General features: G+C 36.8%; 1 protein-coding gene across 2 annotated transcripts in view; it reads right to left on the reverse strand.

Moving 5' to 3' along the window:
- Positions 6,225-22,812, reverse strand: part of LOC107639471 (E3 ubiquitin-protein ligase PRT6) — a 17,215-nt gene continuing 627 nt past the window's right edge. Inside the window, exons 2-19 of one of the 2 annotated variants that reach the window (XM_016342979.2) lie at positions 21,667-22,737; positions 20,228-21,438; positions 19,992-20,132; positions 17,619-17,862; positions 16,827-17,540; positions 16,296-16,484; positions 15,496-16,184; positions 13,913-13,964; positions 13,156-13,795; positions 12,101-12,309; positions 11,478-12,016; positions 11,297-11,401; positions 10,076-10,142; positions 9,840-9,917; positions 7,764-7,832; positions 7,566-7,673; positions 7,340-7,459; positions 6,225-6,702 (exon numbers count right to left, since the gene is read on the reverse strand). In XM_016342979.2, coding sequence (XP_016198465.1) covers positions 7,599-7,673; positions 7,764-7,832; positions 9,840-9,917; positions 10,076-10,142; positions 11,297-11,401; positions 11,478-12,016; positions 12,101-12,309; positions 13,156-13,795; positions 13,913-13,964; positions 15,496-16,184; positions 16,296-16,484; positions 16,827-17,540; positions 17,619-17,862; positions 19,992-20,132; positions 20,228-21,438; positions 21,667-22,737 — 6,093 coding nt within the window. In that variant the 3' untranslated portion in view covers positions 6,225-6,702; positions 7,340-7,459; positions 7,566-7,598. Of the gene's footprint in view, positions 6,703-7,339; positions 7,463-7,565; positions 7,674-7,763; positions 7,833-9,839; positions 9,918-10,075; positions 10,143-11,296; positions 11,402-11,477; positions 12,017-12,100; positions 12,310-13,155; positions 13,796-13,912; positions 13,965-15,495; positions 16,185-16,295; positions 16,485-16,826; positions 17,541-17,618; positions 17,863-19,991; positions 20,133-20,227; positions 21,439-21,666; positions 22,738-22,812 lie in introns of both variants that reach the window. The other variant, XM_016342978.2, reaches the window with a different exon arrangement.

The following is a 22,812-nucleotide window of genomic DNA, read 5'->3' on the forward strand; positions in this document are numbered from 1 at the left end:
TGATTCTTTTAAGAAATATTTTTAATATTTAATTTACATTCAATTTTGTAACTAAAATTTTTTATTCATTGAAATTTGTCACTAATATTTTGGATTTATTTCAAATTTATGGAATATTATCAAAATACCAAAGGGGTAAATGAAACTGTCTAGCTGGGATGATTGGTGGTGGAGCATGGAGAGGGATAAATGTGGTGGGTGGAATGAAGAGCTTGGAGGTGGTGATAGCAGTAAAAGTGAAGAGATTGAGATTAATGGTGGTAGTAATGGTTTGGTGGGATTAAATTTTTATAGTGGTCTCTCAGATTCGGTTCGTGCACCAATTTAGCTCTTGAGATTCTAATTGGACTTTTCATGTTCTTGAGATTGTGCGCTGGGTTACATACTGGTCCTTCACTCGAATTCCGGCGTGACTTAGCGACGGACTTGCTTATGTGGCACAGCCATTGCCACCTAGGAACTCATTGTGGACAGATGATGTGGATAGTATTTTGCAATTTTTCAATTTAGTCCCTGTCCCCTTTATAAACCCTAAAGCTTCATCTGCTTCCTCTCATTCTGGTTCTCTCCATCAACGTTTCGTTCTTCATCTCTTGTCTACATTAATAGTCGTCCTCCATGAGAGAAATTGGGAGCCACGTTGCAGGAAGCTCGAACTGGTCATCGTCGACGGAGAACTGGACAAGAAGCACAACGCAAAGCAGGCATGGGCAGGTTCCAGAGTGGTGCGGCTGTGGTTGGGCGGGTTCCGGAGTGGTGCGGTTGTGGTTGTCGCCTTGTGCTTAGGCGGTCAGTGCCAGAGACACATCCTAACAAGCCCTTCTTTGGTTGTTCCAACTATAATGTGAGTGAAGGTAACTTGTTTGTAATTTAATTTTTTTTGTTGTGACATTAATTTATGGAGGGTTGTTTGCAGACAAGTGGAAAAAAATAGTGTATCTTATTCGTCTGAACAGATTGTGTGCAAGAGGAGCTGACTAAAAAAACTGTTCCAGAAGATTATGGTGAAAAGAAAATGAACTTTGCATGGTGGGTAGGCAAGATAGAAGCAGACATTAAAAATATGAAATTCGGTTTGGGGTGTTGGTAGTTGTTGTTTTTGTAGGAATGGTGTTGTTCAAGAGTTGAGAATACGGCAATGTAACATTATGTAATATAATGAATGAAAGTTTTTTGGGGTAACATCACAATGGTTCTATTATTGATGTTAGTTTTCTATAATGTAATATCATGTAAAATGAACAAACAGTACTAGTTAATAATTAATAAAAAGGTTGATTTAAATCATCCATAGTATCACTTAATTTAAATCAAAATACCACAAAGCATTCATAGTTTTACGCAGTGCAGTCATAAGTATTTGCCCATAGCAAGTGATATGATATACTTGACTAAACTTAACAAAATGAACAATTTTTTATAGTGAGCACAGTCAATTTTTTTTACAAAAGATGAACAGTTCGCAAAAGTAATATCCTAGTATCAAGTTTCACTTCTTCCGTTGGTGCTTAAATCCAAGAGTGGGTACAAACTTCAAAAAATTTGTGAATTGTGAGGCTGAACTTGCACCCTGCATTGACTCCAGTGCTGTAGAGGGGTTTGGTGGTGGTGATCTTCTTCTAGGAGATAATTTTGCAGGTCTTGTAGCTAGTTTAGCAGTTGCTTCAGTGAACTACACAAAACACAAACAAAAAAGGAAAATCCAAACACATCAGCCACTACCAAAGACCCTAAACCTTCTTCAGTTATTAGTGAAGAATTAATAAAAAAATTTATTAAAGAATTAATGTCAAAAGTCCTCTTCTTTTCACACCCTCTCTTGGTATGACTCTTTTGCTGACAGTACTTGCAGGTGAATTGTCTTAGCTGTCTTACCATAATTGCACCTGGCTTAGCTTTCTTGCCAGAACTGGTGCCTTCATTGGCATCCTTCCTCCTCTTTGTTTAAAGATTTCCTGACTTTCTCTTGATTGGTGGTGCCAATAGCCTGTTATACTGACTTTGTTCCCAGAAGGCATGGCCAGGTAGAGGATTAATGTGGTACTTGTATGTTTCTTTGTAAGACTTCATGGTTATCAATTTGTGGCAAAAGTCTTCCGAGTGCTTGTTCACTTCATACATGTCTAAGATCAGAAAGGTGATGTCAGATGAGTACCTTTTGCATATCAGAGATGAAGTTTCACCCATAAATCTTATAGTCTCCAAGATCTTCATATAGCAATTCTAGGAACCACTTCCAGTTCTCAAAGTTCTCCACTTTCACAATTGTCCACGCAATTACGTATGTATAGTGATTGGCATCTTGTCCAACAGCAGCCCCTGAATACAATCTTCAAGAAAGCCCCATCAAGTCCAATTAATGGACGACAACCAGTCTTAAAACCAGATTTGCACCCACTCAAACAGATGTACATCCTCTCAAAGATGATGTCACCACTAGGCAGTGGCTTTGTGCATATCTGAACTGTGGATTCCGGGTTGGTCGTCAACAGCGTTTCACCATAGTTCCTTACAATGGCATATTGCTCCTTCGCATCCCCATAAACTACATTCCTAGCATCATACAGTGCCCGCAATATTAAATTCCTATTGATCAATAAATCGTATTTCGTGTTGAAAAAAGTTGTAGCTTCACAATTCCTGAAATTGGGATATTTCCTTAACTTTTTCACCAACTTACCTGCAACCCAGTTTCTATTTGCTGCCCTGTTCCTATCCTTTCTTGGACAGGATTGATCATTCAAGAATGTCTTCACTTGCCAGCAACTGTCTTCGTGGTCCCTCGAGGCGTAGACTACCCACTTGCAATCCTTCACCTTACATTCTTCCCTTACCCTTTTGCTATCATTCTTCCTAAACTTCATCCGTCTTCCTTCTTGTATAGTAAACTCTCTCACTGCCTCTTTGAAGTCCCACTTAGTGTTGAACTTCATTCCTACTTCCAAATGCAATTTCCCGGACCTAGCACCATGCCTAAACACTGGAAATACTTCATCTGAATCGTCCTCTCCATCCAGCTCATCCTCTAAATTCGGTGGAATTTTCATCTCCAAAGAGTGCCATGAGTTGGCACTATCCGATTATGAACCTGAATCATAGGCGTCATAATTATCAGCCCTGCCACCCCCAACAAATCCAATATCAACATCTTCATCAGAAACGTCTTGCACAAATGCATCATCATCAACACAAACCTTAGCCTTCCCTTTTTCCTTTCTTCGCACTGGGTTTTCTAACTTTCTTCTTGGACGAAGGAATTTTGTTTCCAATGCCTGATTCACTTGAACTATCTTCCGACTCTTGTGGCTTATACGCCTCGTCCTCAGCACTCTCATAGATATCATGAGAGTCTGAGTCTGAGGATAGAACTACAGGGTCACCTCCATTTACCTTTGTTTTTAAAAAACATTTTCTCGAAGCCTTGGGAGTGGAAGACCTCAAACAGTATCTCTTAGTCCTAGCGACTTTGTTTTGTGTGGGTGTGGGTTTGGGGATTGTCTTAGGCTTAGGCTTAGGCTCCATTTCGAATTTACATTAATCTTCTTTGGTACTACTTCTTAAGCTTGGAGAGTATAGGTTACTATGCTCAAACTCATCAGAGGTACCTTCTCGGTAGTTGTTTTCAGAAAAGGGTTTATCACAGTCCTGACATTCGACTTTGCTTGCTCTCCAAGATCCCTCACTAGTCATCAAGGTCCACAATAACATCCTGCCTTTGTAGTATCTCAGGTTTTGAAATACCATATTTAATGTAGACATCAATAAGACCATTATTCTTTTCTCCCTGAAAACACATCTCTCTCAACTCGTTATTAGAGTTTAAATGCCTCAAACCCACTTCTAGGGTCATTCCTGGCACCTGCCACCAAACTTCCTTCATTTGCTCATACCTTAACTCTTTGAAGTAATTTCTCAGGTAGAATACATCTAACCTATCCACATCAAGCTCACCCAAACAGTGCTTATTGTTAAGATAATATGTCCACCTCCCATCCTTACCCTTCTCAAAATTTTTCCATGGTGAAACACTATATCTAACACTTCGGCGTCCATCTGCAATATAACAAAAGAACAAATAAATTTAACATGCATGCAACACAAAAATAATAAATAACAAACACATAATGCACGATCAAAGATTGCCCCTATTCTATTGAAAAGAAACAAAGCATCGAGTGGCGGTTGGAACATATCAACAACAAAAACCCTAACAACATATCGTTTCCAACAAAATCTTAATGCAACATAAAGAGTAACTTAAACAATCCCTCGTCCGAAAAATGAAAAATGATCCCAAAAAAAAAATTGACCTTCAAGCTAGATTAAACGGTTTTCCACCCTTTGCTTCAACGGCTTCCCACGGACCTTCCGCCAAGTTTAGCGCAACAACGGTAAGAAAGCAGCGAGTAAGCAGCAGTGCCCTAGGCTATCGCCATTATCTCTGGTTATGGAGGAGGAGACTAAGCGTTGAAGCAACTGAGAAATTATGAAGATGTAACGAATGACCAACCTTTCACCCAAGCAACCATTACATTCAGCTGGAAGCAAAACGGCAACGTTTTGGCTTTAAAACGTTTCACCCATGAAACGACGTCGTTTCGTAGATCCTAGGTGGCAGTGGTTGTGCCACATAAGCAAGTCTGTCACTGAGTCACGCCGGAATTCGACTGAAGGACCAGTATGTAGCCCGGCACGCAATCTCGAGGACATGAATAGTGCAATTAGAATCTCAAGGGCTAAATTGGTGCACGAATCGAATCTGGGAGACCACTATGGGAATATAGTCGGTTTGGTGGTGAATGATGATGCATGGAAGAAGGAAGGAAGAAGCGAAAAATGGGAAAAAAGGAAAGGAAAAAGGTCAAAATTAAAAAAAAATAGTTAATTTTTGCCAAACTAAATTGTTATTAGATCATCTGGTATTCTTCTTTATCATTGCTTTCACTCTCTTTTCTTTTCTCTCTAAGATAAATTTTTTATAAAGTTTGTTTTTACAGATTCTGAATCTCCAAACATGCTTTGTTGACCCTTTCCATGTAGGCTCTGAGAAACTCTTCGACCTCTTGCTTGACACCCAAGAGGCTTGAAGCATGCTTGACTTTGTCTTTTTGAATGGAGAATCAGGTGAGGAGGCTTTTGGCCAAGTCATCGAAACAAGTGATCGACCTAAGGGAAAGGCTATTAAACCACTTCATTACCGCCTTAGTTAATGTAGTCAATGCAGTTAAGAACGCTTTATACCGAGTTGCATCTGAGGTGTCAACCAAATACACTAAACTTTTGAAATTGCTTAAGTGATCTCAGGGTCAGTCGTGTCATCATAAATGTCCATATCTAGCTCTTAAAATTCCTAGAGACTTTTGCTCGCATAATTTCCTTTGAGAATGGGTCTTCACTTTCCCAAGAGTGTGGTTTCCTGATCAGTTGGAGATCTCTTATCCTTGAGATCAGAGTCCAATCTTTCTAGTTTTTCCTCCAACTCCCTATGTCATTGTACCTCTCTTCATATAGCCCACTTAGATTTGCGTTGTCGCTCCAACTCAATCTTGAGCTGTTCTAGCGAACCTTAATGTCCATAGACTAACCCCATTAATTATGTTGCGTCTCTATCTCGACCCTCCAGGTCTATAAACTTCAAATCCTATTCTTCGTTCCTTTGGGTTGTTTCTGTCTCTTCCGTCATCGATCCCCTTACCTGTGTGAGTTTGGAGGGATAACAATTGCTCAATTGTTCTTAAGTTGTTCCTCCTCTTGGGGTTGAATTGGATGTTGTGCGTTCATTTTCTGGATGATCGTTCGCCATGGTGAAATTACCGAAAAGATGCCTGAGAACCACTATGGTGCTCAAACTCAATCTAGAGGACCACTATAAAGAACTTGAAACCTCCCGAATCAAATTGGGTAATCCCATAAAACTGAGACCATTATGAATATTTACTCGTGGATAGACCAGAACTTAGGGTGACCTGTGATTCTCTATTGTGGCAACTTACATCAAACCCCCAACATAAACAAATCCAAATCCAAAATCCATTTCAAACTCCGCCATCATAATTATTATTATTAAGTACATTGTATTTTCACAATAACGACCTAGCTAACGTGGTTTCCAAAAGCAAGTCAAGGATTACCCACAACCTTTACCACCACCGTGGCCAAACATGCTTCTCTGTTGACAGTCCAACACAATTTTATCTCACTTTCTTCTCTAAAATGCTATCAAATGATCACAAGCCATCATGCTTGAAAATATCCAAATTTGCTCTTTAGTCTATATATCAATTGTTCCACGAATATCATATAAGCAAACCACCATATTGACAATAAAAATAAAAATAAGTACATCTGTGCCATATATACAATCAGCCCATAAATTGACAATTCTCCACTCTCCCGAAAGAGGGAAATCGCCAACCAAACACCTACTTGAATAGGTGATAAGGAACAAACAAAATTATCATTCCAGACATCCTAAGACGCTTATGATTAGCGATGAGCACACAGTTCCACAATTGTACCAAAAGCAATTGTGCCTCCCATAACATTGACAAAATATATACACCTGTGCGCCTACTTTCCAGCGAAGGAGCAGACCAAAACGTGCTCTTATGTTAGCATTGAACTGCACAGTGCCATGGCCAGCAGGTAGATGCTCCCATAGAAGCCAAGTTGTAAAATCTTTTATGCTGCACCTGTTTTAATCTAGATTTTCAAAAAGAGACATTCAGTATTCAGCACATGTTCATTTTTTAAAGTTATCAATCTATTTTACTGCAGTTAATAAAAAGAATACACCTAAATGTGGATTGGAGAGAGAAACAAGAAAATTCAGAAAATGGTTATAATAGGACACTAGGGACAGATGCATTCTACAGGTGATTACTTCAAAAGAATGCAATGTATTTCTACAACCATTTAATCGTATAAATTGGTCAATTAACTAGAGTTCATGGCATCTGAAAAAAGTGTGATTCCTAAAAGAATACAAAGAACATAGTTAAAGGAAAATGAGGGCATCTTGCACCATTATTTCTCTTATAAAATGTTATTGCACAACTATCTCACATCTGTCAACATAGAATAGAAATTTAGGTGGAGAGTAGGACTATAAAGGAAATCCTTGATAGAGGAAGAATGGAAAGAAGAAATGACAGCAACTAGGACAAGTAACCGAATATATCACAACATACAATCAGCTAAGTAACGTGCAAATAGGGTTGTAAAATGTTTTCAGCCATAATTTCAAAGAAGGAAAATAGTATAGAAGACCCAAACAGGGTCCCCCATAGATCGAGTGACTGAAGAAAATGATAAAAAGATTCAATTTCAGGATGCATACCTGAGTGAGCTGTACACTATAGCATGAGATCTTTTGCTTAGTCAGTGGCATATATAACATGGTATATTAGCATAACTAGATCTGGTTTCCACCCTCTGGTGATAAATCCAGTCAAAATCTCTGCTGTAAAAAGGTAGTCAAATTATTTCAGTCATTATCTACAACATGAGATGCATCAGCAGAGAGAGAAAGCAGAGAAGGAAGACATGCTAATTCCTTATCAAACCTTAACATTATAACTTGACATGTAAGACTTGAACTAAACCAAGAAGAAGGAACCAATAGTAGTCTGGCCAAGAACCTTGGAACTCCGGTCCAGTCCATGAGAAGCAACCTCCACAAGTTTATAACCATTGATTAATATATATATATGACTAGATAAAAATGCAGACAGATTTAAGACTTAGGCAGAATATTCGCTTACCATATAAGTCAAAACAGCATAACGTTCCTCATTAAGATAAAGTGGCTTGCCTCGATTCATTTCAAAATCCTGAAGCAAAGAGCATTGAAGGTGAAATGCAGATGGAGAAACAGAAGAAAACATGACTTTCAAATCCCAAGATCATATATCTTAATAGAATACCATAAACAGGACATAATGAGTGATCAAATTTGAATAATTGATCTTATACACACTCATCATCCAGGTCAGGTAGCACAACCAATAATAAATTATTGTATTACTATTTCTTACTTATTGCCCTTTTTATCCCTAATATTCTAGTAAAGGATATCCTTATTTATTTTAAACCCATGTACAAAACAACAACAAAGCCTTGTCCCACTAGGTGGGGTCAGCTACATGCACCATGATACAGGCTCTTAGATATGCTCTGTGAATACTTCCAAAACTAATGTAAAAAGATATGGACTTAAGGATGATTCCTGGTATAATCCCTATACTGATAGGAAATTCTTCTATTACACCACCTTGAGTTTTCACATTAGTTGTAGCACCATCATACATGTCTTTAATTGCACGAATATATGTGATCCTTATTCTCTTCTTTTTTAAAACCTTCCATAAGACCTCCCTTGGCACCCTATCATACGTTTTTTCTAAATAAATAAACACCATATATAGATCCGTTTTATTACTATAATACCTCTCAATCATCCTTCTTAACAGGTATATCACTTCAGTGGTGGATCTGCCTGACATAAAACCCATTTGGTTCTCTGTTACCTGTGTCTCATCTTAGCCTCCGTTCTATCACCTTTTTCCATAACTTCATGGCATGGCTCATGATCTTGATCCCTCTATAGTTTTTGCAACTTTGTATATCCTCCTTATTCTTGTAGATAGGTACTAAGGTGCTCTTTCTCCACTCAGTAATTCTAGCAGCATTGAATACAAGACAGTCATATTGAATATTGATGTATGCTTTCTTTCACTCATCCTTCTAACTACAACATGGATGAGAATGTAACATATTGAAAGCACACCACAAAGCAAAACTAATTTTAGAGAAACCCCAAAAGTAGAAGGCCACCAGCATTGCACCAAATAGTCTTCAACAATCTTATTCGAGAGTAACGTGTGAAAAAGAATCCTCCTTGAAGATGAAATAGTCCACCCTAGCCAAATATACCACATCGAACCATAGATTGGACTCAAAAAATTCTAATCCTATGCTTCTCTCAAACAGAAATTCTAGATTGATAAATCAACTTGTCATTCATCTGCTATATGACTTGGTACCAACCAAACCTAGCAGCTATATAACAAATATATATTTTATGACAACAACTACGTCAATAAAAATCCCATCAAATTTGCTTTTCTTATCAAGGGTCAACATACATGCACCAAGTGTGTGCCTGGAAAATTTATTTTTCTTGCTACAGAAAGTGTTTCACACGATGTCAAATTGCACGGTATTTTTTGTAGAAGTAAAAGATTCCAATGTTTCAATGAATATGTTTGTTGACAAGTTTTGTTTTGCTTTTTCTTTTTCAATTGCTAATTTGTTGCAAAATAATAGCCATTGTTGTGTTGTTTCTTCCTCATTGTTAGACATACTAGAAATAATCTTTAAAATTTAAAACTACAGATGTTATGGAAGAGGTCGTGGGAAAATATAAGCAAATGATGCAAGATATAAATAGGAAGTCCATATATAGAGGACAGTATTTATGTTAGCAAGACCCATAATTCATAAAGCATAGGAAATATGATTAGCCTGATTAACTTTTTAAGATTGTAATAAACCTTCAATTAATTTGTATTGTCCTCAAAGACCTGACTAGAAGGGTTGAGAACTCCTTAGGCCTTCCTTATGATTGAAAAGGACAAAGAATGTATACTACACAAAATGTTGAGTAAATTAATTCTTCAAGGGGAAAAATGAAAAGCTTTTATGTTTTACCATATATATATAAGGATTAATAATCATACATTTTATTTTTAAAAAGTTCTTACTGAAAATATCAATAAACCATTCAATGCAAAGGTGTACTCGCTGGTTTATAATGAAGCTGTCCAAGAGAAACTTACTTCTTCACCAAAAGCATCCAAGTAAGGAGAAGGCCATGGGGCTTGACGCGCAGATCTCTGTAATAGGATAGTTGTTCTCTGTTGATATAATAAAAAATTCAAAACCATTATTATTCTCTTGGTATCAAAACTATAAGGAAGCAGTGAAGAAGAAAAAGAATCCAGGACATGATAAGCTTTCAGAGAAGGACAGATGGGAAAACCCATACTTAAGTTCAAAATAGGACAAAACATACCCTAATCAACAGAAACACTCCAGTACCAGCTCCACAGGTTACTGCATGTGTTTGGCACCCACTTTCCCTTGAAACATAAAAAAAGAAAATCTTTCAAATCTAATTCAATGAAAAAATCATAAAAAGTACAATGAACAAAGTCAACATAAATTTTGACTACAAAATAAGGCCTGAACAATATAAATGATATCTAAGCAGTATGAGATATAGGGAACAAATCAAATGCAGTACACCAAAGATAGTAGAGCAGTAAATAAACCAGCAATAAATATAAAGCAAATAATTCCAAATTCACATATATAAGTGGTTATAAAGTAATCAATTAATCATCATTGAATTAAGAGAAAATTGACATCACGAACACAATAGAAATCTATGAGGCACAATTAATAGCTAAGTCATAGGCATAATTAACAACATTAAGTAAATAAGAAGATAGAACCAATCCTGAATTAGTTTCTTCAACATTGCTGAACCATCTACAGATATTAGATTTTATCTCCACAGCTATTCAACCATTACTCACTTGGAATCTCATTTTGACCAGAAAGGAAACCGAACAAATATGTCAAAGTTGCACTAACAGTGGTCACTCAGTTATCATTCTTTAACATATCATCAAATTCAAATCTTATATAATGCACCGTTGTTTCTGAACTCTACATATTCCATCAACATTGAGTGACTGTAATATGAAAGATGAAGCTAATTTTTTAATATAAAATAAATAAAAAACAGCAAAGACACAGTAATTCTTAGATCTCAGATGATCAATGATAAATGAAGGGGTAGGCTGAATTTGGATACTAAACTGTTTTAGTAAAAAAATTTAAATGGAAATCCAAATACGCAAAATTATATTAGAAGTCCAAATAAAATATTGCAGCTATATATTAAAATTTCGAATTTTCAACCCCTCCAACCCATAAAAAAAAAAAAAAAGACAATTGCAGCTACCTATCAGTTTAAGAGTGAAGTCAGTTGAATCAAGGAAATAATTACAATCATAAGTGTAGTCATCTAGTATAGCTTAAGAACTCAGTTATCTGGGTGGTATAACTATAAGATGCTCGATGTTTATTTAAGGAGTGGTTATCCCCAATTATTTAAGTGAGTGACTCCCCTCTTGCCTTGTGTGCTTATCAGAACAAAAGCCAAAACTCTTATGTTCAGAAAGCATTCTAAGCATAGTCTGTAAATAATTGATGGTAGAGAACAAACCTGCAGCAAGATTTCCAACTTGGGGAGCACAATCTACCGCACAACAGGCACAATGCAGGCTCATCAAGAAGTGTGTTACATTCAGGGCAACGTTGTTTGATACACCTGTTTAGGTATAGATCTTGTATGAATAAAACAGAAATATGATGCATTACATAGCATCTAATAAAACTTAGAATACCTCTGCAAGAGATCCTGATAAACATTTGGCAATCTCATCAACTCAAATGGAACAGCAGGGGTCACATGGACTATTCGTTGGACACCATGGGATCCGCATTCCTTGTAAAAATGATGGCACCACATAGAAACTGAAGATCTTGAAAGTTCATCTTTGAGAACCACATCTATTGTGGGAATTTGGAACATTTTCTCAAGTTCTTGAATTTTAGCAACCTCAAACATGTCAATATTCTGCAGGTCCATTCTGTCATTTGGAGTATACCATGATCTATCCAACATATTTTCCTCATCACAGAATGGTGCCGGTATAGAAGAATATAGTATTTTCCACAACAATGCACATCTTCGCAAATATGGGAAACTAACCCTCCGAATTCCATCTTTAATATCAGCATTAGGGTCAAAATAGTTTGAGTCAAAGTACCGCTGAACACATCCCAACTCACCCATAGCTTTATATATGTCGGTTATCAGGCAATCTGAGATACCTGATGTGCTTAATTTATGCTCAGACTTCTCGTGATACAAAATTATAGCCTGCACGCCAGTTACATTGATTAGGAAATAGACACAGTTCCAAAGGACAGAACATTTAATTGAGATGCAAGCAAAGTGACCAACCTGGGTTACAGTGACTAGATAGAAAACATGCACAAGGGACAACAACGATTCTTCACACGACAAAAATGGATATGGCAAACAAAAGAGAACCCACATCAATGATGAGAAAGGATCATGGGCAAGAACAGGATCTGAAGCCCGTCTCCAAAAGTGTAAGTCAAAGTTCGATAAGTCCATTTCAATATGCTTCAAGATAGATAGCACATCACCTGTGAATATATGGCAGGTACCAGAAAGTAGAGTCAGTGGCAGACATGGGAACTCATTGCTGAACTAGACTAAACATTTGCAAGAACAAACTCCAGCAAATCTTTAAGTCAAAAAACAAATAAATAGATCATCACAGTTAGCAGCATTAAGGAATTAAATTTCAAGCCCAGATGCAAAATAAACCTCCATTTATTTGAAGGAAAAAGAGACAATATAAGTTCAACTTGCAAGTCATTAAGGGTAAGAATTGCTCGTTATCTTATGAAACAAAGAACGAAAAGAATGATGAGCAAAACAGAATAAAGTAATATAGAAATAAAAAGAAGAGTGTTCCGGTCAAATGTGAACATGATTTCGCCATCTGTTTGACAACAGAAATCAGATAATAATAATATACTTTTTCCAAATCAAATAGCTAATATTCACATTTGAACTTTCTTTAGATGTTATTTTATCAAGGGTGTGTTTGAGGCTTGAGATCGGAAGTAAGGCATGGAAGGGAAGGGTCTATCTAAAGAGTAAAATGGACTCCAATTTACTCTCTGGCTTATATACACCCCATTACCTCTAATTCAAACACATCCTTGATTCACAACTAGGGAAAAGAAATGGAACATCAACATAATGCTAAATGCCACAATCAATCATATAAACATTTAATTTGACAAAGTATTATGTGGGTTGTCAAATTATTACAACCTTCTCTTTTTTTGAGGCTGGGATAAGCCGTGTAAGAGGTTGCAAGAAAGCTCAACAAAACATATACTAATTTTTTTCTGAAGTCATTTTCGAAGCAATGGAAAAGAGAAAAAAAATAATAAATAAAAAATAAACCACAACTATACCTCTAACAGAGACATCACTATTTGCATTATTCAAGGATATCCCAGAGCAAATTGACTCTGTAAATAGTTGAACGCCTCTAAATCTTTGAAGCACATGAAGAGAATTCTTACTCCGTGTCTTCTGAACAAGTTTCAGTAACAATGATAATATAAAGCCACTTGAAGATTTGAGTTCTTCATACATGGCACTAAGAGCGAAGTTCGGAGTCAAAGTAGTCTTTCCACAACGTGCAGCAATCTCCATTGATATCAAGGAGTACTTTAGTGTGTCCCACATCAGCATTGAATGGTTTAGCCTAGCAAATCTTGATAATTTATCTTGTTTGCCTGGAAAATACATTTTAGAAAGCACACGGGAGAAATTCTCAAGATTTGGTCTAGTTCTATCAATCTGCTGCAAAGGAATGGCTTTCAGGAATTGATCTTTCCCCACAGCATTGGCTGCACGTTGCAAGAGCTTAAACGCTTGCTGAATGTGAAGTGAATAATTCACTTCATTCAACTCAGCAGAGGGGTCTCCAGTATTTATTGAACCAATACTCAAGCCAATAGACTGCTTAAAAGGCTTCTGTAACTCTCCATGCATAGTCGGCAAGACACAATTTACAAGGCGGCGGCACACGGGACATAGAAACTCTCCCTTAAAATAAAAATTCAAAAAAAAAAAGTGTCTTGAGACATCATAACAGATTTGCTACATCGACCATTGCAAAACTAGTTTACAAAAAAATAAAAATAAAAAAACACAGCTTTGTACCTGATCTGGATCAACAATATGTCCTCCTTCAAAAACAATTCTTCTAACAGATCTATCCAAGCAGTTCACAGTATATTAGGCCATCTTATAAAATGTACAATTCTCACTATAACAAATATAACAATAATTCCTATTTAATTAAAAACGTGACACACACACACACACACATACATGTTTAACAATCTAACAAAATAAAAAGTAGATATATAAATACATTCATATGTACAAAGGCACAAATAGATGCATATAAAACACACTTAATATCATGTCATAGTGGTATAAGACTTAAGAGCTTCACTTTTATATGGAAGGTGAAAGGAGTATATTTTAGCTATTGAAACATATATGAATTATCAGAATAGGAAATTACTTAAAGATAACATGATTATGTAATAAGATAACATGATTTCAGGTCTTAATCTTAATTCTTAACCATTGACGTTAAATATAGTGTCATATAAGGCTATATGCCAGTTTATCTGTCTATATGTGGTGGGAATTCACCATCTTTTCAACAATAAGTACTAAATCAACTTCCACTCCAATGCACTCACTGCTAATCTATTGCACTATCGCCATTTAGAATGCTAAAGTTTATCTTTTTGTTCCCTGCAAAATTCTATTTCGTATTATTTCAATTTTTATAATTGTTCGGTAATTTTTTTTCCGTAAGCACCTTAAAAGCTAGCTGATAAGAGGGAAGAACCACTCTCCTTATATACAACATCAAGCATCCCATACTACTAGATGTGGAACTTTGAGCACTCCATAATACCCAAGTCCCTAACAATACACCGGACCTGGAGAGCCGACGTCCACGGCGGCTTCACTCTATCGACACTGACCCAACGGTAGCCACTTTGCTATCATCTATAGTATTCGGTATTCACCTTAATCCAGCCTATAGGTAGCCCTTTCCATGGCGCCAACAACCACGCTCTGATACCATTGTTAAGTGTCTAAGGAAAGTGGGAAACCACACCTTAAAAGCTAGCTGATAAGGGGAAAGAACCACTCTCCTTATATACAACATTAAGCATCCCATACTACTCGATGTGGGACGTTGAGCACCCCATAATACCCAAGTCCCTAACAGATTCTAGCTTTGATGACCAAAACATCCAAGATACCAATATCTTCTTAACTTCTATGTGATCTTCAGCTAATGGTCTATTTAGAGATGTTCCTCAGCAGATATTCACAGGTAGCCGTTCCATGTTACATGGGTTCAATTCAATCTCTTAGAACCTACATCTTTTCTTTTTCTTTCTTCTTGTGGAGATACCTCATCCTCTCTCTTTGTACTCTTTGCTTGATCGATAAATTTATTTTTCTATTAACGAAAACCTACTTGGAAGTACATTTAACCATGAACAAAACAGTTAAAAAGCAAAAACTTGCATAATGTTTGTTTGATCTCAGAAGGCTGCATAAAAAAATAGTGAAACTTCGAAAAAAGTATTTGAAAATGTTATAAATATAGGAATGTAGGAAATAAACTAGGGGAGACAGATCACAAGCTTTAACTCTTGGGACGGGAGGTTGGGTATTAAGGGGTTCAGATAACTCTAAATGAGACATACCTTTCTTTCAATGATGATAAATACCGATCGAGACACCCTTGATGTACTGCATGCCCACATGAGGAAAGATGAACTCCATCACTTTCTATAGGACCAAATCCATCATATGCTAGATGTTTTGATGTTGACTCTGTAGAAGCATTTTCAGTAGGAGCATTTTCAGATGCAGAAGAACTTTCTGATAACTCCCTCAAAATATCAGCAGTATATTTCCCAAGCAAAACAGATTCAATGTCTGTCAAAATCTTTGGAGTCCCTCCAGTAGTTGGAATTTTCTCATCCTCATTCATCAGATTAGTAGCAGATACATAGTCATGATCATGCATCTCATCACGAATAGAGAAGTACATACCCTCTTCTAATGTCTCAAAAGTGTATGGTGTCTTCTCTTTTTCATCATGAGATGCAGTTGGGAGTTTAAGATTTCCAACAGCTGGGAATTCATTCTTGACATATTGCAGAATAGAATTAACTTCCCCAGGTTTCTTGCTAGAAGCCAATGCATTCACAGCATTCTTAAGTAAGCGAGTTATGTGGGAAGATGATGTTGATCCAGAACTACTTGAGTTATTCACAGCCAATTTATCTGTCGCCTTGGTGGTGGGGATGGGCATGTGTTCTTTATCTGCTCGACGAAGTTGATCCCATGATGGGGGACCCCTGTTGACGTAACTGACAAGCCTAGATTTCTTGTAGATAGGGGGAAACGTGAATTAGGCATGAGGTGCTATAGANNAACAAACTGAACCTAAACATGTGTAAGCTCACACATTGTACATAACTGCCATATACGGATATACCTGAAGTAGAATCAAAAACGAAACTGGATTTCTTGAATTGTGATCATGGCAAAGAGAGCATACAACTTGTTTGGATTCTTCAGCATCGTGTTCGGTGCCGAAGTCACCTTCATGGCCAACTTGAGATCCATCATCACCACTGGAATCAATGCTGGCCAAAAATTTTGACTGTTGTGCTTTCATTTTTTCCTGCATTGGAAAAACCGATTAAACAAAAATAAATAATTAAAATGGTGAAGGCAATTAAATTGGCGCACCAGAACAGATCAAGAATAGCCTGACTATAAAGAGATGGTAGTGTTTAGAACAACTGAAAACATTTGAGACCAAATGTCTTCCTTGGGAAGTAAACAACCCATCCAAAAGACACAAGGAATATGCCTGCCAAAATCTTCTAGGGTTTAAATTTGAAAATTGTAATAATTAACATCATTGCTCAGATTGGTCTTGCAGTAACATCGCATGAAATACTGGAAATAGCACATAATTTTTCTATACTATCAACAGAAAAATAAGAATGCAAAAACCTACCATTATTGCAGCCTGCCTCTCTCGGGCCTTTGCTTTGCGTTTCTCGCTATCAGAGGCTGACAATGGGACACTTGAATCTTTAGTTTCAGCACATTCAGAAATATGACTAACCACTTCGGGAGCAAGTTTTTGCAATATAGTCATGCAGCTGTCATCAATATCAGCAAATTTCTTCAGCAAGCTTTCAATTAAAGCAGATAGACTGCAACCACCTGCTTCTAAAATGTTGTCTACATTTTCCTTCCGGTGCATTTCCATCAATAACACAAGAAGGGATAACAAGCTTTGTTCTCCAGCACCATAAAAAGAATTTTCATCAATCACTTCCCCAGAAGAAGCTATTATGGGAATTTGTGCAACATCACTCGCACCAGATTCTTTCTGCTGAGAACAGATATCTAATGATAGTGATAGCAAATGCAGTGCAGGTAGAAGAACCCCATCAGGAGCACGAGATTCAGCTGATTTAAAAGTAAAAACAGCATAAAATATCACTGCACGGATGATCTCTAAGACAACTTTGCAAGTAGCAACTCTGGCTATCCCCTTAAGTGGAGGATAAATTTTGGTCCACTTCGGTAGCTGAGTGGTTAGTGCAGAGACACTGCAGTACCGCAAGTATCTTTCTTCAGCAACTTGCAAATCCTTCGAATACCAACGTGGATGATACAGATCCAATTCTTTCCATAACGGCCATCGCAGAGAATACATTCCCTAATACAACCGATGACAATATAGGTAAATACAGGCTAACAGAAGATATTGATAAATTTCTAAAAGAACCAACAAAACCTGATTGAAGCCAGATGGATTAGAATAAACAGCAACTGAGTCCAAAATTTCCTGAAGCTCTTCAAATTTGGAGAGATCACGAGGAAGTGACTTCACTAGTTGACTGTGAGTTGCATCCCCAATGGATAACTTATAAATTAGTTCTCTTTTCAAACTTTCAGCAGTAGTCAACCCACAAAAGCGCCGTTCTTTTATTATTTGAATTATAAGAGTAAGCATCTCCTGTACTAAAACAGATTCATACCTGTAAATGAGAAAGAATTCATTATCAAATAAAATATATTTGAACACAAGATAGATTGACAACATGACACTGATGTAAGTACCTATGAGCATAACGCAACAGAGAAGAATAATATTTGATTTATCATTAATCAGCTATAAGATATCATCATAAGATCCTGACCCTTAAGAGGCACTAATAAAAGCAAATAACAAAAACTTTCAACTTTTATTGGATATACAATCAATTTAAGGCATTTGCGAACAGGTTAAGCTATCTTTGATAATCAATGCATTGTATGGTTTCAAAACTTTTCACAACAGAATAATCAAACTTTTCATAATAAAGTAATAAGCATTTTCATAGCAGAATAATTAAACTTTTCAGGAACAGAGAAATTTGGCTACCAATGCATTCTTGTACTTTAATTCGTATTTGATTACAAATGTGAATCAAATTTGATTATATTGTTTATAAAGTTTGATTATAAACATCAATCTAGTTTAATTATATTGTTTATGTTTATGAAATTGATTCTAAATGTTAACATGGAGTCATTTTGTATTCCTATACAGGTGACTGATTGGTGGCTGATTTTGGATATCCAATTTAGTCTAGGAAAATTATCCTTCATGGCACTAATCCATCAAATGAGGGAAATTTGGTGAAGAATTGATTGTGATTTTAAACAAACCATCTTGTTTCTATTGCCAAAGTAACAATCTACAGTTGCATATGATATTCTCTTTCTTTTGGTAAATTGGCAGCAACAAGGTTCGAAACTAGGAGCTCAAGCCAAACTCCTAACCAATTAGACCACTCCCAGTGGCTTTGCATATGATATTTTAATGGGACACCTCATATGTTCGGAACAAAAACATACAATCTAATTTAGAGTCATGAGGACAACAAATAACCTGGAGATGGCAATTGTGAATAACCACGAACTAAGGATTACTTTGAAAGTACCATTGCAATTACTAGATGCACAAATCATATAGATAACTGCCTTGATCAATGCATGCTTCAGTTAGGTAAGCATTTCATCCATAGTTTCTATCCTAAATACTTCTCTTTAGAACAGAAATTCAAATGAGAAAATTAAAATCAAAAGAAAATGATAAGATATAACCTCCTAAGTCCTAAGTAAGACCAATAAATTATAGGGAAAATAACATCAGTGTTGAAAAGCAAGCAATGTCTCCATAAGTTTAAACAATAGAACATTCCAAAACAAAGTAGTTAAGACTTAAGACCACTTTATCTTTCAAAAATGTAAAGGGCAAAAGCAAGAAAAATGTCCTGAAGTTCTACGATTTCTCTCCAACAAGGCACTCAAATCATGGCATATAGTGCACAGCACCGATAAATCTTGCCCTCTTTCCTTGTTCCAAAACATCTAAAATGGTATGAGAAAAAATAATCCAAATCCTAAAAGGTCAGCAACAATTCATATTGTCTAGCCTTATCTTGGAATCATTCTAACAGAAAATTTTCCTACAACATGAGAACAGGTGGAACTATAAGAACCATAGGTGAACATTGTGGGACTACAATTTCATATTCTATGCTTGTTTTCTAAGAGGATATTTAAAAAATGATACTTGTAAAGTACATCATGATTAACGTGGAAAAGAAAGGCATCCCATAAAGGAGCAAGATCTAATGAGAACATTTACCCATAAAAGTCAATTCATGGAAAGAAGGGTGAAGTACCAAAATTACCCACAAAGAGTATCTTGCTGCCAAATTAGCCATGAAAAGAACAAAAGTCCAAAAATGATGAAGACAAGTTTACATGGACATATCCAATCTTTAGGTAGATTTGTCAAAATTAATCAAGCCTTTTAGGTGAAGTGGGAAATTTCTTTTTCTCTTTGATGGGTAATAATTTTGACAGTGACATTCTTTTATGAAGAAGTTTGTCAGAAACAGAATTTTTCTTGGGTAATTTTTTAGTTCCTTCTCTCTAAAAAGAACTGCAAACAACAAAGCAACGAAAAAAGAATCTGCTAAAGAATCACAACAATTTTATCTTTCAAAGAAAAATATGCCATAACTTTCTGCCAAAGTATTGTATGTACAGGCATCTTCTCAGCACAACAGACATATAAGAAAAGGTTGCCATGTTTCAGGAGATGAGGACATACTCGCTAGACCGATCAAGATTTAGGGATAGATAGTTTGACAGCCCAAAGCGCTCAAGAATTCTACTAATATATAGATCTTCTGGAGCCAGAGCAGCGCAACACTGAAGAAGAAAAAGATCAAGCTCCAGACCTTGTTCAGACCTGTAGAAGTAAAGAATGATATATCATAACATATTAAATGAATTTCAACCCATTAATATAATATAATATAATATAGTAATAGTGAATTGACTAACCATCGCACTGATCTGTACCATTCACAAGACAGTAAAGCAGCATCTCCATTTTTTCGCCACATTCCAGCATGGACTTCAGCACAAAAGACTCTAATCCGCAATGGATGCTCCATAATGAAGGCAGAGAAACCACATGGATGACTTCCCCGTAAAGCAAGTCCAAAGAAGTCAGTGTAGATCATTGATGATGAATAAGAAGAGACATCAGTCACACCTGACACTTCAGATTCACTAAAGTATCTTTTCAGTGCCCTCTGCAAGAGCATGGATAGCAATCTATGTAATGGAATGTGCACAGATATATATTGTGAACTAACATCGTAGACTATTTGGGGCCAATCAGGCAATGATAGAAAACGGAGACCAACCAAATCCCCAGGAGAATCTTCTTCCATTGCACTATAATCAACATCAGAGCGAATGCAGGTATTTTCAGAATCAATTTCACCATTTGTTTTCAGTTTACCATCCTGTGCATCATTTTTATTAATTTCCATGCCATCAACACTGTAGTCAGAGCATTGCTGATGATGATCTTCACTTGAACTTGCACGCCTAACAAAACTATATTTACCTCTTCTGAAATTAGATATTGTTCTTCTTATTGCTGAAAAATTGCCATCAATAACACTATCAGTGTTTGGGGATAACATGTTAGGAAGTACCGCAGAGGTATTCTCAACTCCCAACCAATTCTCAATGGCCCTTAGACACTCATATATCAACCAAATAACAGAGGATGGAAGAAACAAATGAGAAGAGGCATCGGATATCTTTCGTGAAGCAAAGACATTATTCCTACAGGTCACACTAGCAGAGCTCTCCTGTGAAATCCGTCCTACCTTTGCGTGTCTCAAATTATCTCCTTCCTCTGATTCATTCTTATTTAAGTTCCAAACAATTTCATCATCCATCCCTCCATTGCTAGCATCAGAAAATGCCCCACCCACCAACAGAGAGTGGATATTGGCAATAGAATGACCTAAAACAAAAGGCAAATTCACATTCTCATTTTCTTCTTCAACATGTTGGCCAGTTTCTCTCTTTTGAGGGTTCATCCCTTGCACAAAGGACAGAAGTCTCATCCAAGTTCTTGATATATCCTGTTGGTCATTAGTTACATATTTTGGCACCGCCACGTGGCTCATAACAAAACGAATATCTTCAACAACGCGTATTGTCGTCTCATACAAATTCACCCACCTGGAAACCTGGAAAAGATTCAATATCTCTTAATTAAACATCATAAACGAAGAGTGAAATCATTATCATAAACATATATACACTTGATCAATATAAAATTCTTTAAAAACTTTACAGCAGGTACCATTAAAAAATATTTTAAAGGATTAGATCCAGAAAAAAACTTGTTATCTTGCACGTCTCAAATTACATCTACCAAATTAGTATTCCTTTAAAGAGATGCACTAACTCACTACCTGTAAATGCCCGTCTTCAGCACAAGAAGTGAAAATGTTTTCTAGAGATCCCAATAATATGGTTAATAAGTTGATTTCCTTAACAAGACGTGGGGTAAGAGTGGGCACTGTAAGTATCTGCACAGAGAAAGTGGATAGTAGCGGATACCTCTTCAAAGGAAGGTCACTACACTCTTTTACAGCCTCACTTATAACACTCGGATAGTAAGTAAGAAAAACTTTAGCAAATTCATACTTGAAAGTAGGTTCGCCCAACAATTTTAGGAGTAGCTCTTGGAGTTTCTTCACAACAACATCACTTAAAAACCTCTCAGCTCTTACCAGAATATCCAATGAACCTGTAGATGAAAACAACAACCTAGCAACAAAACTGAGCAAACTCTCACTATGCTGGCAGAATTCTGAAAGCATATCTACTACAGCAGAAGTTAGTTCCATTGCAGCCTTCTTACTTTCAATAGAAGGAGAATTGCTTGCAAGTGTTAGCTTGTCTTTCCAACAATTGAAAAGAGAACCAAGCACAGGCGCAACTGAATTTGCAATTTCCTCCGGAAGGGGTTGTATCTGCTCAGCACCCTTATGCTTTGAGCAGAACCCCTCACGTTTCCAAGCCGTAACATCCCCACAATCACAACAACCACCACCCGTGTATATAACAAAGTAATCATGGCTCTTGTGATCCCCATTCTCAAAACAAGGAACACAAATTGCGCATGTAGGGTCGTGTTCACACGTCCTGCACCTGTAAGCTATATCATTGTTCCCCCAAACTGCCCCACAGACACCCCGCTGACCAATAGACATCTTGGCGAGGCTTCTAAGAGCAGCATCGGGTTCACCCTCAAACATCAACCACTGCAACCACAACATGCTGTGATGGAACCTCTTCCTCATGGTCAAAGAACTCTTCTTCCCACCAGCCTTAGATTCTTGCAATGCTTCTGCCACTTCCTCATCAGGAGGCAATATAACAGACACCAACTGAGGTATCAATTCCCTCTTATCCTTAACAAAAGCAACCAGACCAGGCGGGTCAAGCTGTTCCTCCGGAACTCCAAGCAGGGCAAGTCTCTATAAAACAGAATCCGAAAAACAAACATCAATGAAAAACACAATTTAGAAAATAGAATCAATAAAATCAGTCCC

The sequence above is a fragment of the Arachis ipaensis genome, chromosome B04, assembly GCF_000816755.2.
Source record: "Arachis ipaensis cultivar K30076 chromosome B04, Araip1.1, whole genome shotgun sequence".
Classification (NCBI taxonomy): Eukaryota; Viridiplantae; Streptophyta; class Magnoliopsida; order Fabales; family Fabaceae; genus Arachis; species Arachis ipaensis.